The following is a 13,631-nucleotide window of genomic DNA, read 5'->3' as shown; positions in this document are numbered from 1 at the left end:
TGAAAAGATATTATTATGGGCAAAGTTTCCAGATGTATAACTTAAAAAATGCAGGTTACAACCATATGTCTCAAGAATATTTTTTAGATCCTCCACATTGAAGTTCTAGTGAACTATAGAATAATATGGACTTATGATATACATCTGATTAATTTACTATTAAATATCCTTTTAAAAAATCAACTCTGCATGTCATAATGATTAAATATTACTTGTGATTTAATTTTCCTTAGCAATTCTGAACCAGACAATAGATATCTGTAAGCACCATGCTAATCTTTGCTTAAATGGACGCTGCATACCTACTGTTTCTAGCTACCGATGCGAATGCAACATGGGTTATAAGCAGGATGCAAATGGAGATTGTATAGGTAAGTTCGTGATTCTTTAATAATCCTTCTTAGTTTTGTAAGAGATGTTGGACTATAGGATCAAATTGGACCGAATATTATTTTTTAAAAAAATCTTGAAGGAAAGCTTATTTCTAAGCTCTCTCTCCTGTGTGTATGGTATTCAGTATGCCCCCCTTAAGCTAAGCTGAGCTGGAATTTTACTTCAAAAATTCCCCCCCCCCTTTCAGGTCCTAAATATTGTGATTTCTATCTTTGATTCTCATTCCTGCCTTCTTAGAATTTCTTACTCTTACTATAGAGATTAAAAGAAATCTATATAACTATGCATATATTTTGCAAATGATTTATAGAGCCTGAATCCATTTTTAAAAGATGACAAAACACCAATGGGCTACTGAAATCTAATACTCTAGTGTAGTAGTTTTCAAATGTTTTGGTCTCAGACTCATTTAAACACTTAAAAATTATTGGTTATACCTATCAATTAGAAATTAAAGCTGAAAATTTTTAAACATTTATTTATGCATTTAAAATTATTAGAAATTAAAGCTGAAAATTTTTAAACATTTATTTATGCATTTAAAAATGACTATAATAAACCCATTGTTTGTTAACATAAGTAACATTTTTATGAAAAACTATGTTTTCTAAAACAAGAAATATTGAAACAAAGGTCATTGTTTTGGGTTTTTGCAAATCTCTTTAATGTCTGCCTTAATAGAAGCCAGCTGGACTCATATCTGCCTCTGTGTTTAAGCTGTTGCAATATGTTGTTTTGGTTGAAGAATACAATGAAAATCCCTCCCCAAACAGATATGTAGTTGGAAAAGGGGAAGAATATCTCATAGGCTTTTCAGATAATTGTGAATATTTATTGATACTCCACTAAAACTCAGCAAGTAGTAATTCTTAAAGTTTAGTTGCAATATGGAATCTTAAACCATGTCAGTAAACTTTTTGGACTCCGTTACAGTAAACCCAGTGATATGTCTCGTGCTTTGAATGGACTTTGTAACATGCGTTGGTCATTTGAAGTATGTTGATTTGCTGTGTTATGCAGATCTTTCCAAAGTTGACATATTTCACTATGTAATATCAAGAAATTACATTTGGTAATATCACTGTTGAATTCATTAAAAATGCCTTTAAATATTGGGAAACTGTCAAGCACACAGTGGTGAATACTGTTTCTGAATTCTGTTACTTTTAAGCTCGGATTTTAAGTTTAACATCAAATACGGTCAATGATTTTCCTTAAAGGGACAGCCTCACTTCATTATTTTCAAGAAAATGTCAGCCATTGTCCAAATCTGAATAGCTGCAATTTTTCTGTCAGTCAGTCTTCAAGCAAAAATAGTACCCTGTGGAAAAAGCTGCTAATTTGGCACACAACTCAAATAATTGCACAAATGTTTTTCCTTGAGACACTTAGGGTACTTCAGTCAGCAGCAATAAGTAATGTTCACTTTGTCACAGAGATAGTGAAAAAAGTACACTCAAGAGTCGAGTTTTAATATTAATTTTTACTGCTTCATTAATTATATTCTTCAGTGAAAATGTTTTTTTTTTTTTTTTTTTTTTAAATATGCTGTGAGTTCATGGCAGTGACACTAGGACAGTTTGATGCCACTGCCTTAATTTGTGCTGAGGCAGCACCATTGCTGTGGCACCGTCAGTGCAAATGCTAGCAGGGTGAAAGAGGCAAATAACATCGTAATATGGTTATGAAAGTCATTTTGAATGAAGGACCCTCCCGAAAGGATCTCAGCGGTCTCTAGGAGCCACAGACCATACCTTGAGAACGGCTGCTTTATTTATAAAACTCTTTATAGCTGAGTCCCCAGCATTCTTCTAGGTCATCTATAAAAAGCTTAAGGAGTGAGAGAGTTGTGTGGAACTCACAAGATATTTTCCCACAGAATCAATGGTAGGCGTGGAAGATATGATTCCCCAGATGCCACTTTAATTGGTTTGCACTCATAAACTATGACCTGTATGGCAGCAGCATGGTGAGAAGAGAGGCAGTGAAGGACATCAAATCCAGCAGGAGGGTTTGCAGTAGTTAGAGGTGGCATTAGTATCTGGGAAGAGTAAGGAATTTCCCCGTGGGGTTAAGAAATCAATATGTGACACCTACCTTTCTCCCTGCCTGAGTCCTGAACCAGTTGAGAGATAGACAAAGAGCCCATTCCATATGAAGTTCTGAAGATTTTGAAAGTTACAGCTGTCTATACTGTTTAGGGTCCCCATTTGTGCTTGCTTAGTTTGAAGTCTTAAAGAAGCTGATCATGATCCCAAGATGTACCCCGTATTTGCAGACACTAGTCAAAGCTGTGATTATAGTCCCAACTTTGAACCCATGCCTGAAAAAAGCCAACTTATAACTTCATCAAGAGCCTTGGTTTTTCCAAATAGATTTTTGGTCCCAGATGCCACTCCTTGAATATTTTCCCAGACCATGCACCCTGTGTTGAAGAATAGATGGATTCTAATCATTTATTCCTAAAAAAACTGAGCAGGAAGCTGAAGCTCTAAAGGTGTGCTGTGAGATAGCCACAAAGAACCAGAAACCATGCCTTATAGCATAGGTGTTGACACCAAAAAGACATTAAGTCCAAAAACACAGTGCCATATTGTTTGCTAAATTAACCATTATGGAGTGGTGTGCAGATTTTTAAACCAGATTTATTGTGGTATAATTGACATAAAATAAATGGTATATATTTGAAGCATACAGCTTGGTACCTTTTGATATGTGTATATGCCAATGAAATCATGACCACAATCAACATAATGAACATATCCATTGCCTTCGAGATTTGCTGTATCCCCTCTTTAATTTCCCCATCTTGCATCTCCTTTCTTCTGTCCTCAACCCCTGTCCTGTCTCCAGGCAATCACTGCTCAGTCACTATGCATTAGTTTGCATTTTCCATAATTTTATATAAATGAAATCATGTTGTTACATACACCTTTGTGTCTGGCTTCTTTTACTCAGCATAATTATTCTGTGATTCATCCGTGTTGTAAGTGATCTATTTGTGTTGATGAATAGTATTTTATTGTATGTATATACCATATTTATTTATATATTCCCCCATCGATAGGCATTTTTGTTGTTTCCAGTTTCTGGCTATGGACATTTTATTTTTCTTGGGTAAATACTTAGGTATGGAATGGCTGGATTATATGATAGGAATGTATTTGGTTTTTAAAGAAACTACCAAAATGTTTTCCAAAGTGTACTATTTTACGTTTCCAGCAGCAGCCCCAGCCAATACTTAGTATGGTCAGGTTTTTCAGTTTTATCCATGTTTGCTTCTAGAAGTTTTCTAGTTTTAGGCCTTTGATCTATTTTGAGTTAGTTTTTTATATTGCATGAAGTACGGATTGAAGTTTATTTTTTGTAGTATGTAAATATATGACTTTTAGAATCAGTTTGTCAATTTCCAAAATTAAAAAAATAAAACCTACTGCAATTTTGACTGGGACTGTGTTAAATTTATAGGTCAGTTTGAGGAAAATTTACATTTAATCATACCGTATTTTCCAACCCATGAAAACCCATGAAAACAAGATATATCCCTCATTTATTTAGGTCTTCTTTAATTCCTCTCAGAAATATTTTGTAGCTTTCAGTGTATAGTTCTTTCTTGTCTTATATCAGATTATCCCTAAATATTTCATTTTTTGGTTTTATAAATGGTATATTTTTTATTTCAATTTAACTCCTCCTTTCAAATATGAATATCTTCTATTTATTTCCTTGCTTTATGGTTCTGGTTAGAACCTCCAGTAAATGTTGAATAGAAGCAGTGAGATTGAATATCCTTGTCTTTTCAATGGTCAAGCAAGGAAAGTATTTGGTGTTTTGCCATTCAGCAATTCAGCATAATGTTAGCTGTATGGTTTTTGAAGATGTCATTTATCAGGTAGAGGAAGTTTCCTATTCCTAGTCTGCGTTAAAGATTTTATCTAAGATGTTGGATTCTGTCAAATGCTTTTACTGCTTCTATTTAGATGAGCATTTGAATTTTTAGTTTATTAATGTGGTTAATTATTTGCATTTGTGGGATAAGTTCTCTTGATCATGGTGTATTATTCTTCTTACAATTGTTGGATTTGATTAGCTACAATTTTTTTAGAATTTTTGCATCTATGTTCATGAAGGATAATGGTGTGTAATTTTCTTTACTTATGTGTTTGTCTGGTTTTGATCTTATAGTAATAATGACCTCATAAAATGAGTTGGAAATTGTTCCCACTGTTTCATATTTCTGGAAGTTTTTGCAGAATTGATACTATTTCTGCCTTAAATATTTGGTAGAATTCACCAGTGAAGCCACTTAGACATAGAGATATTTTTGTGAGAAGTTTTTAACCACAAATTCAGTTTCTTAATAGGTATGCTATCAGGTTATTTGTTTCTTCCTAAGTGAGCTTTCATGATTTGTGTCTTTCAAGGAATTTTTACATTTTGTCATAAGTTTTTGAATGTATTGACATGAAGTTGTTCAGAATATGTCTTTATTTTTTCATATCGATAGACTGTACTGATACTTCAGATATTAGTAATTTTTGTCTTCTCTCTTTTTATTTTTTTTTCTGAGTGTGATTTTATCAGTTTTATTGTTCTGCTCAAGTAACTAGCTTGATTTTCTCTATAGTTTTTCTGTTTGCTATTTCATTGATTTATACTCTGATTCTTATTTTTTGTGTTTTATTTACTTTGAGTTTCATTTGTTCTTTTTCTAGTTTCTTTAGGTTAAAGCCAAGGTCATCAATTTGAGACCTTATCTTTTCCAATATATGCTTTTAGGGCTATACATTTTCCCATAGTTTTTCTTTAGCTGCATCCTCCAAATTTTGATAAGTTGTGTTTTCATTTTCATTTATTTCAAAATACTTTTTTGGCTGGGCGCGGTGGCTCACGCCTGTAATCCTAGCACTCTGGGAGGCTGAGGCGGGTGGATCGTTCGAGGTCAGGAGTTCGAGACCAGCCTGAGCAAGAGCGAGACCCCGTCTCTACTAAAAATAGAAAGAAATGATCTGGCCAACTAAAAATATATATAGAAAAAAAAAATTAGCTGGGCATGCTGGCACATGCCTGTAGTCCCAGCTACTGGGGAGGCTGAGGCAGTAGGATTGCTTAAGCCCAGGAGTTTGAGGTTGCTGTGAGCTAGGCTGACGCCAGGGTACTCACTCTAGCCCGGGCAACAGAGCAAGACTCTGTCTCAAAAAAAAAAAAAAAAAAAACTTTTCAAGTTCCCGCTTTTTTTGGTTGAAGCATGGGTTATTTGGAAATTTGTTTTTGGCTTCCAAATATTTGGGGATTTTCCAGTGATCTTTCTGCTACTGATTTCTAATTTAATCTTAGGTGGTCAGAGAACATAATTTGTATTATTTGAATCATTTTACATGTATTAAGACTTGTTTTATGCCCAGAATGTGGTCTATCTTGGTAAATGTTTCATTTTATGTTGTCTATCACTGTTTTCAAGTTCACTTGTCTTTTCTTATTAATGAGAATAATCTGGTATTAGTGTCATCTATTGTGTTTTTTCATCTCTAGAAGTTGATTTGGGATCTTTTTTGTATATTCCTGTCTTTAATATTTTTACTTTTTCTCTAGCTTTTAAATGTATGGAATACAGTTATAATTGTTTCATACAGTTCTCTGCTAATTCTAATGTCTTTTTCAGTTCTGGGATGGTTTCAATTGTTTGATTTATCTCTTCAATATAGATCTATTTTTCTACTTCTTTGCAGGCCTGCTAATATTTGATTCGATGCTATTGTGAATTTTACCTTGCCGAGCACTGGATATCTTTGTGTTCCTATCAATATTCCTGAACTTTGTTCTGGAATACATTAAGCTATTTAGAAACGGTTTGATCCTTTCAGATCTTACTTTTAATATTTGTTAGGTGGGCTGGAGCAGTGTGTACTCCGGGTCCCACTGTTCCCCACTAGTGAGACCTGACCCTTCTGTATACGCTCCCCAATACCCTGTGGGGTTTTACAGTTGGCTGTTGGGAAGAGGCACTGTCTCCAGTCCCGTGTAATGGCCAGACATGCTTACCTCTAATCCTCTCATGAGATTCTTCTTCTGGTCTTCATTGTTTCCTCCCATGCATGTGTTTACTTGTGTTCTGCTGAACGTTTGAGGAGGACTCCTATGCAGTCTCCAAATTCTCTTTCTATGCGATTCTGTCCTGTCCAGTATTCTCTTTTACAAACATCAGGTGGCTTTTGTTTGGATATTCAACTCTGTCTCCTCTACTAAAGGAACTTGCTGCATTCTGCCTGGGTTCCCACTGTCTGCAGCATGGTGTGAAAACTCTCTCAAAGCCATAAGCTGAAATAGCAATGGTGTTCACTGTGTTTGTTTACCATCTCTTAGAGATCTGTGTTCTTTGTTACCTGATGTCAAGTTTCTCGAAAACCATTATTTCTTATACTTGGTCCATTATATATTTCAGGAAGGAGGGAAAATCTGTCTTGGCTAAAAGCAGAAGTACCTCTTACTTTTTCAGTGTAAAGTTTTTAGCATGAAAAAACTAGAAACAAAGAAGCCAGTTAGGAAATTTTTATAGTGATCCCTGGCAAGAAATGATGACAACAGTGATAAAGGATTGCAGACAACAGAATTGTACAGGTGTTCGGGAGGTTAATCAGTGGGATTGGATGAGCGATTAGTCATGGGTAATTAGCAGAAAACTACAGTGATACCCAAGTTTCTGGCTGAGCAAAACTGGATATATGGTGGTGACTTTAACATGCTGAAGAAGGTGCAGTTTGGGACCACATAGTTGTTGAATCTCTTGGACATGTTGAGTTTTTGGTGTCTAGGACATTTAATTATAAAGGCATAATGCTAAGAGGAGGAGTGTTTAGGGCTAAAGTTATAGATTTAGGAGTCAGCAACATAAGGTAGCAATTAGAACTGTGAGGGTGAATATTGTCACCCCGGCTGAACAGCAGGAAAAGTAAAAAGATAACGGTAGTACTGTGGCTGGAATCCTGTGGAACAGCAGCACTGAAGCCCCTTCTAGCTCATGGCGTTGGAGAGACAGCAGAGTGATCTAGAAAGGGCTATGTCACTGAAGCTATGCAAGGGTGCACTTTCAAGAGAAAAGCAGGGTCAGGTGTTAAATGCAGTAGAAAAAATCAAATATAGTGAGGGAAAAATATTTATTGGGTATGGTAATTAAGAGAGTTTGATTATCTTTTAAGAGTGGCTTTAGGGTGATGGTAATTGAGCAATTTTGAAGTTATTCTTTTATTCATTCATAGTGTTAGCAAATGATCATATATTTGTTTCATTAACTAGTATAATTCTAAATAATAGATTTGGGTTCAAGTCTTCTGTTAAACAATATAGAAGAGAGGCCAGGTACAGAGAGAGTTACAGAGAAAGTTAGTATCACAGTTTTTCCAAGTTAAACTGTCTAAGTGCACTATGATTATAAAAGAAAATTTGAACCAAGTAAATGATACTTTAGAAAACCAAATCATTCTAAACTACGTGCAGGGCTGTAGGATCAGAGTAATTAAATAAGGCTTAGCTCAAGTTTTGACTGTACAACCTGAAGGGGCACTATTCATAGAACCTGTGTGAATGGTGCGCCCTAGCGTTGTATGGTGTATACCCATATGCAGCAGTCCTGGCTCAGCTGATACGATTGATGCTTAAGGGATAGACCACCTGAGTCTTGGTGTTATTTTTGGAATACCATGAAATACTGATATATTTATTCTTATAATATGACTTGAAAATTATTTTACTACCAAAAATATGAATATAAATATACAATATATAAATATCTCCTCTTGTATGTACATACACAATTACAATCTATGAAACTGAAATTTGATCGACTATTTATGTTTTTCTATTAATATTTGTCACTAAATGATACACTAACCAACGGGTAAACATTGGCCCAAAATTTAACATTCTTTGTAAATTAGCCAAAGACCATCATTTATTTCATGTTAACACCCAGGTGCACTTTATTCTTTCTTATAAAACACCTCTACTCTAGGGGACTATATTTGCGAACCATTAGTATAAAGATGAACTGCTTTAAGAATCAAAAGTTCTTTTTCTGTAGACATGCTGCTACCCAACCTTTTCAGCCAGGGTTCAACTAGAATTAAACCTTGTAGAAAATGACTTGATTGACTTTTCTCAGTTCTCCTTAGGCTGAAGCATAGTTATTAAAAGTCAGTACCACCTTCTGAGATGCATAAGAGATAAGTTAATTACATACAAAAAAAAAGAGATAAGTTAATTACATACAATGAATGTCTTAAGGTAGTAGGGTCTGATTTTTCCCAGAGCCCAGCTGAGAAGGGATTCTGATACTCTTTTTATCAACTCTGTCTGATGTAGTGTTGAGATTGTATGTCTGCACAGTTAATATGTTAATGTAAATCTCAAACTTCTGTGTTTACCCAGACAGTTACAGACAGTTCCATTCTAGATGGAACTCATCAATCAGCCTTGCAAAGTTAAAACCTAAGCAGCAGGGTTATCTTTCTGACTATTGTAATTCATAGAGACATAGCTTAGTATTAGGGCACATTTTCAGAAAATGAGTTTTTAATATTTTTAATCCTTTATTATCTCTAGTATCAGCTTTTGATCAGTTTGGATTGGAGTTTCTAAATAACAAATTGGGATGTCAGAAAAACTGAAGAGGATATAAGTTAACTAGTGTTGCAAATTATAGGAGCCCAAGATAAGAGTGTTAACTTGCAATTGTGCCAGTGTTTTGAGTAATAAGAAACTGCCAATGCCATTTGGGAACTTTTTTTTGATACCAGATGGAACAGTATAACTTGAAAAGCAAAAGCTGTGTTAAAGCATCAAAGACAAGGAAAATAGAATTGGGTCCATTTTGCTGAACACAGAATTACTTCTGAGGCCTGAAAACAGGTCTATTTACTCATCACATTTTTCTCTCCTTCTTTTGAGAATTCTCTAAAATTAAATTTTGTGACTCTCGATGTTTATATAAGTCAACTGCTACTAGCAGTGTTTTTAACTCAATTCTAATCATTCTATTTTAGAATAATGAAACATAATTTCTGTTTTGGGCTACAGGTAATCTTAGAGTCCTTGCAAATAAAAAAAAAAAGTCTTTTCTAAATTAACATATAAAGTATCTTTCATGAGAAAGTACTCCTTAACCCTAATAGTATTTGAGAATTTTACCATTTTGATAATCAGCATTTTCCACAATTTCTTCGTATATTTTAGTTTAAATACCACGAATTTTGCCGGAAAATACTTAGTTCTCCAATGAAACATAGATAGAAATGAAAGTGTACAGACTGTACTATTTAAGTACTTTTGTTCCTGTAAATAAGACAAACAAACATGATTACCTGGAGGTAATTAACTGTGAAACTCAGAATAAAGAGGAGACATGAGAAGCCCATTTCAGAGGTGGCAGTGGTCATTTGTGATTAGTCTAAAACTTAAAATATTACCATAATCCCAGAAAACAAACAAAAAATGAAGTTTCAAAGTAATATGGAGTTGTAAAGTCACTAATGGTTTGCTGAGATTGTTCTCACTCCCAAAAAAGAAATAAGTGAACTATTATATCTCTTCTGTGTGCTGGGCCCTTGATGAGGTCCCCATGGGGCTAAGGAGACAAATGAATTAGGACCGTGATGGCGAGATAACTGGCAACAGGGAGCCTTAGGAGCAGCAGGCTCTCAAGGGAGAAAAAGGTCCAGAACAGTGACATGGCTTCCCGCAAAGTTTAGCTAAAGAGAGGGGGTTGGGTGCATGGTCTCCTGTGTTCTCTGCTAGAACAGAGCTTTACATTGAGGCTTCTATAAAGATACAGCTCCAACTAATTCTTAATTGCTGCATTTTAGTTATGTACACACAGAGAATTTAAGTGATCTTCAACACTGCAAACTGAAGGTGATATTTTGTATTGGAAAGTCCATTAATTACACCTTACATGCTTGCTAATGCTCTCTCTTTTTTCTCATTTTGCTTCATTCCTTTGGCTCAGTAGAATTGATGTTATCAACCAAAAGTTTAAATGTAAGTGAGTCTTAATGGGCTGAAGGGTTGTTGGATGAATTGAAAAAAGCATTTAATCCTGTTATTCTTTGTTGCTTTTATTTTATTCATTATGAGGGGTTTCCTTTTCCTTTACCAGAAAGGGCTTAATTGCATTCAGTCTGAGTGTTTACATAAATGAGGTTGGTGAGTTTGATAGAGTACAGTTCCTCTTTTAAGAACATCTGTGAAAGGAATAATCTGTTTATTAAAATGCTAAACCTGTGAATTGATTTTATTGCTGTGCTCTCCAATTTAGCTGAAACTGTATATGTTAATGGCTTCTACATGCATGTGAGATGGCAAATCATTATGCCCCCACCAGCTAGCTCGGTTTTTAATTTGCCAGCATTCAGTGTAATCAGTGGGCATTGCTGAGAGAAGATGAATCGACTTTCTCACACTGGCACACGTGATTTCTCTGGGATTTCACTGGTCCAGACTGCCCAGTCTGTTGTTTGGTTTTTCAGTCCCTGAATTCTGCAGTGGGTTTGCATTTAATGAAGGTTTAGGAGACCTTGAATGCAAAGCAGTGATTTTCTCCCATTTTGGATTCAAACTGTTATTTGCCTAAAACTTCATTTTATGGAAAAAAAAAATCCCTGTGCCAATTTTAAGATCCTAAAGAAACCTAAAGCTACTGAAAATAATAGGATTTGTTTTGCTTCCATTTTCTGCCCCTGTGCTTGTTACTTCAAAATACCATCCAAGCCTCAGTGCATCTATAGTTGTGTATATAGATGAGTTCACAAAAAAGTAATACCAAAGAAACTCCATAATCGATCAATCTATTTTTTAAAAACTAATAGCAGTGACAATATTTGGTATAAATACGTATCTTCAAAGAACTTTCATTGTTTTTCTGAAACTGTACTAAGCCTTAGAGAGGTTATAATTCGCCCAGATTGCTGTAGGTAGTAAGTGCTGCAGCCTGTTGGAACTCAGGGTCTCGTCTTTTCAGAGGCCATGCTCTTAATTGTTGGGCATTATTCCAATTGAAAAATCCTTATTTCTTGATTAAAGCAAATTTCCATGTACTCTCTGATGGGCAATATTTTTGTAAATCTTCAGACTGGCCTCTGTATGTATTTGAAGAAAGGAATTTTCATTCATTTATAAATACTCTGTTATTTAGACTATTACCACTGACTGGCCTTCTCTCAAATTTGGGAGGGCTAAATGTACTTTAAACAAACATTTCTACAAACGGAGTGAAGTCTATAATGGTTTCTTTTGCTGCTCACAGATGTTGATGAATGCACATCAAATCCCTGCACTAATGGAGATTGTGTTAACACACCTGGTTCCTATTACTGTAAATGTCATGCTGGATTCCAGAGGACGCCGACCAAGCAAGCGTGCATTGGTAAGGCGTTTGCTCTCACATATGAAAATGTTCCGTGAAATAGAGGGACCAAGGCTATTGAGGTTTAAAGCAAATTTATTAAAATAAGATATGGAATGAAATATGTGCTGTTACATTATTACAGATTTATTTTATGATATCCTTAGAGATGCTCCCTTTAAACATAAACACTATTGGCATATATATCCCAGGCACCCTGGTATCACCTTCACAAAAATTCAGTTTATCTTCCTTCCTTAGGTTGCAGCTTCCTTTCTCCAAGTAACATCAATAATCTACTCTGATTAACTGAGCATAAGACTTACAGTTGTTTTCAGCTACGGTTTTCTTTGAACCCCACACATAGTCCAACACCAAATCATGCCTGGTCTTCATTTGCAGTTTCATTGCTACACCCACCGTCGCTGTCCAGACTCCACCTCACTGCTGATTCATCTCAGAATACTTCCACCGGATGACTCTGTTTGTCTTCTTTTTCATTTCCTATTCCTCTACAGGTAGTTGCTTGAATCAGCTTTCTCCAGCAGATTGCATTATATTACTCTTAATCTAGAAATTCTGCAGTTATTTCACACTTACCCAACATCTTTTTCTGACTTTTCAACATCTTCAATCACTATGTCAAAAAACAGCTGCACCGGTAATTCCAACTGCACTACCCACCCTCTTTTAGGCTCACTGCATACCCCATTTTTTTCTCTTTCTTTCCCTCTTCAGCTACTATAAGGGATGTAAAATTGCTTACACCTACCTTCCCAAGAAAAAAAGCCAGTGAGAGATGGAAATTTTGCTAAAGAAGCAACACAATGTTGGATATTACATGTAAAAATAAACTGGATATTTAAAATTCCACTTATTATCTTACTGTTTTTATCTATAAGCATTGTAAAAGAATAATGTTTGACCATCCTTAATCTTCCTAGATATCGATGAGTGCATCCAGAATGGAGTTCTTTGTAAAAATGGTCGATGTGTGAACACAGATGGAAGTTTCCAGTGCATTTGCAATGCTGGCTTTGAATTAACTACAGATGGAAAAAACTGTGTTGGTATGGAAATTGCCTGCTCCGTTGCAAAAGATTTTTAAGGGATATATATTTTTTTACTTAGAACCATACATTCTATTTCCATGAAAGTTCACAGATCACATATGTCAGAGTTGTTCAGATAACTTATGTAAAATATGAACACATTTAACATAAGACTATTAAAGCGAAGGGACAGATATTTTTGGACATATTTTAACAATGAATAATTTACTGCTTCTAAAAATTTCCTTTGTAGTACCTGTTTAATTGTAAGTGGCAGTTAGTCTTTGTAAATTCAAATAATTGCTAGCCCCTACTGTATTTCAGATGTTGGGGTTACAAAACCAACAAGGTAGAAGAGGTCTTTCCCTCCCCTCCCCCATAGCAGGGGAATATTAAAATGTTTGGCATTTATGGTAAACAAGTATCTAAATTTGTGGTCCTGGTGATGTCTAGCAGTGCAGTGGTTACCAGTACTCCACAGAAATACTCTATTTGCACTTGTCTCATAAAAGAAATACTCAGTAAAATCATATTACCTTTTTGGATGCTCGAAATGAAACACTATTCATGGTGTATGTGGTTCTAACAGCAGCTAATTGCAAAGTTTATTTAATTCGTTTCTTTTCTATCTCTTATAATAAAGGCCCTTTCCATTCTTCATCCTATTTGCTGTCATCCAGTTGGCATTCTTATTTTTTTAAAAACTAAAATCCATGAGCACATGGCTCATTTATGTAGTGGAATTTGCCTGAGAGTTGTTTGTGGAGCAAGAGGGAACTGGTTCCCTCAAA

The 13,631-nt window shown here is 35.2% G+C and overlaps 1 protein-coding gene across 1 annotated transcript in view; it reads left to right on the top strand.

Moving 5' to 3' along the window:
- The window catches only part of FBN2 (fibrillin 2), a 258,662-nt gene that overhangs the window by 140,783 nt on the left and 104,248 nt on the right, over window positions 1–13,631 (top strand). The window contains exons 11-13 of the mRNA XM_069492804.1: window positions 234–371; window positions 11,690–11,809; window positions 12,733–12,858. Of these exons, the coding sequence (XP_069348905.1) occupies window positions 234–371; window positions 11,690–11,809; window positions 12,733–12,858 (384 nt within the window). The remainder of the gene's footprint in view (window positions 1–233; window positions 372–11,689; window positions 11,810–12,732; window positions 12,859–13,631) is intronic.

Source organism: Eulemur rufifrons, chromosome 17 (genome assembly GCF_041146395.1).
Source record: "Eulemur rufifrons isolate Redbay chromosome 17, OSU_ERuf_1, whole genome shotgun sequence".
In the NCBI taxonomy this organism is placed as follows: Eukaryota; Metazoa; Chordata; class Mammalia; order Primates; family Lemuridae; genus Eulemur; species Eulemur rufifrons.
Note: the sequence above shows the minus strand (reverse complement) of the source record. Positions and strands in the feature narration are given on the sequence as shown.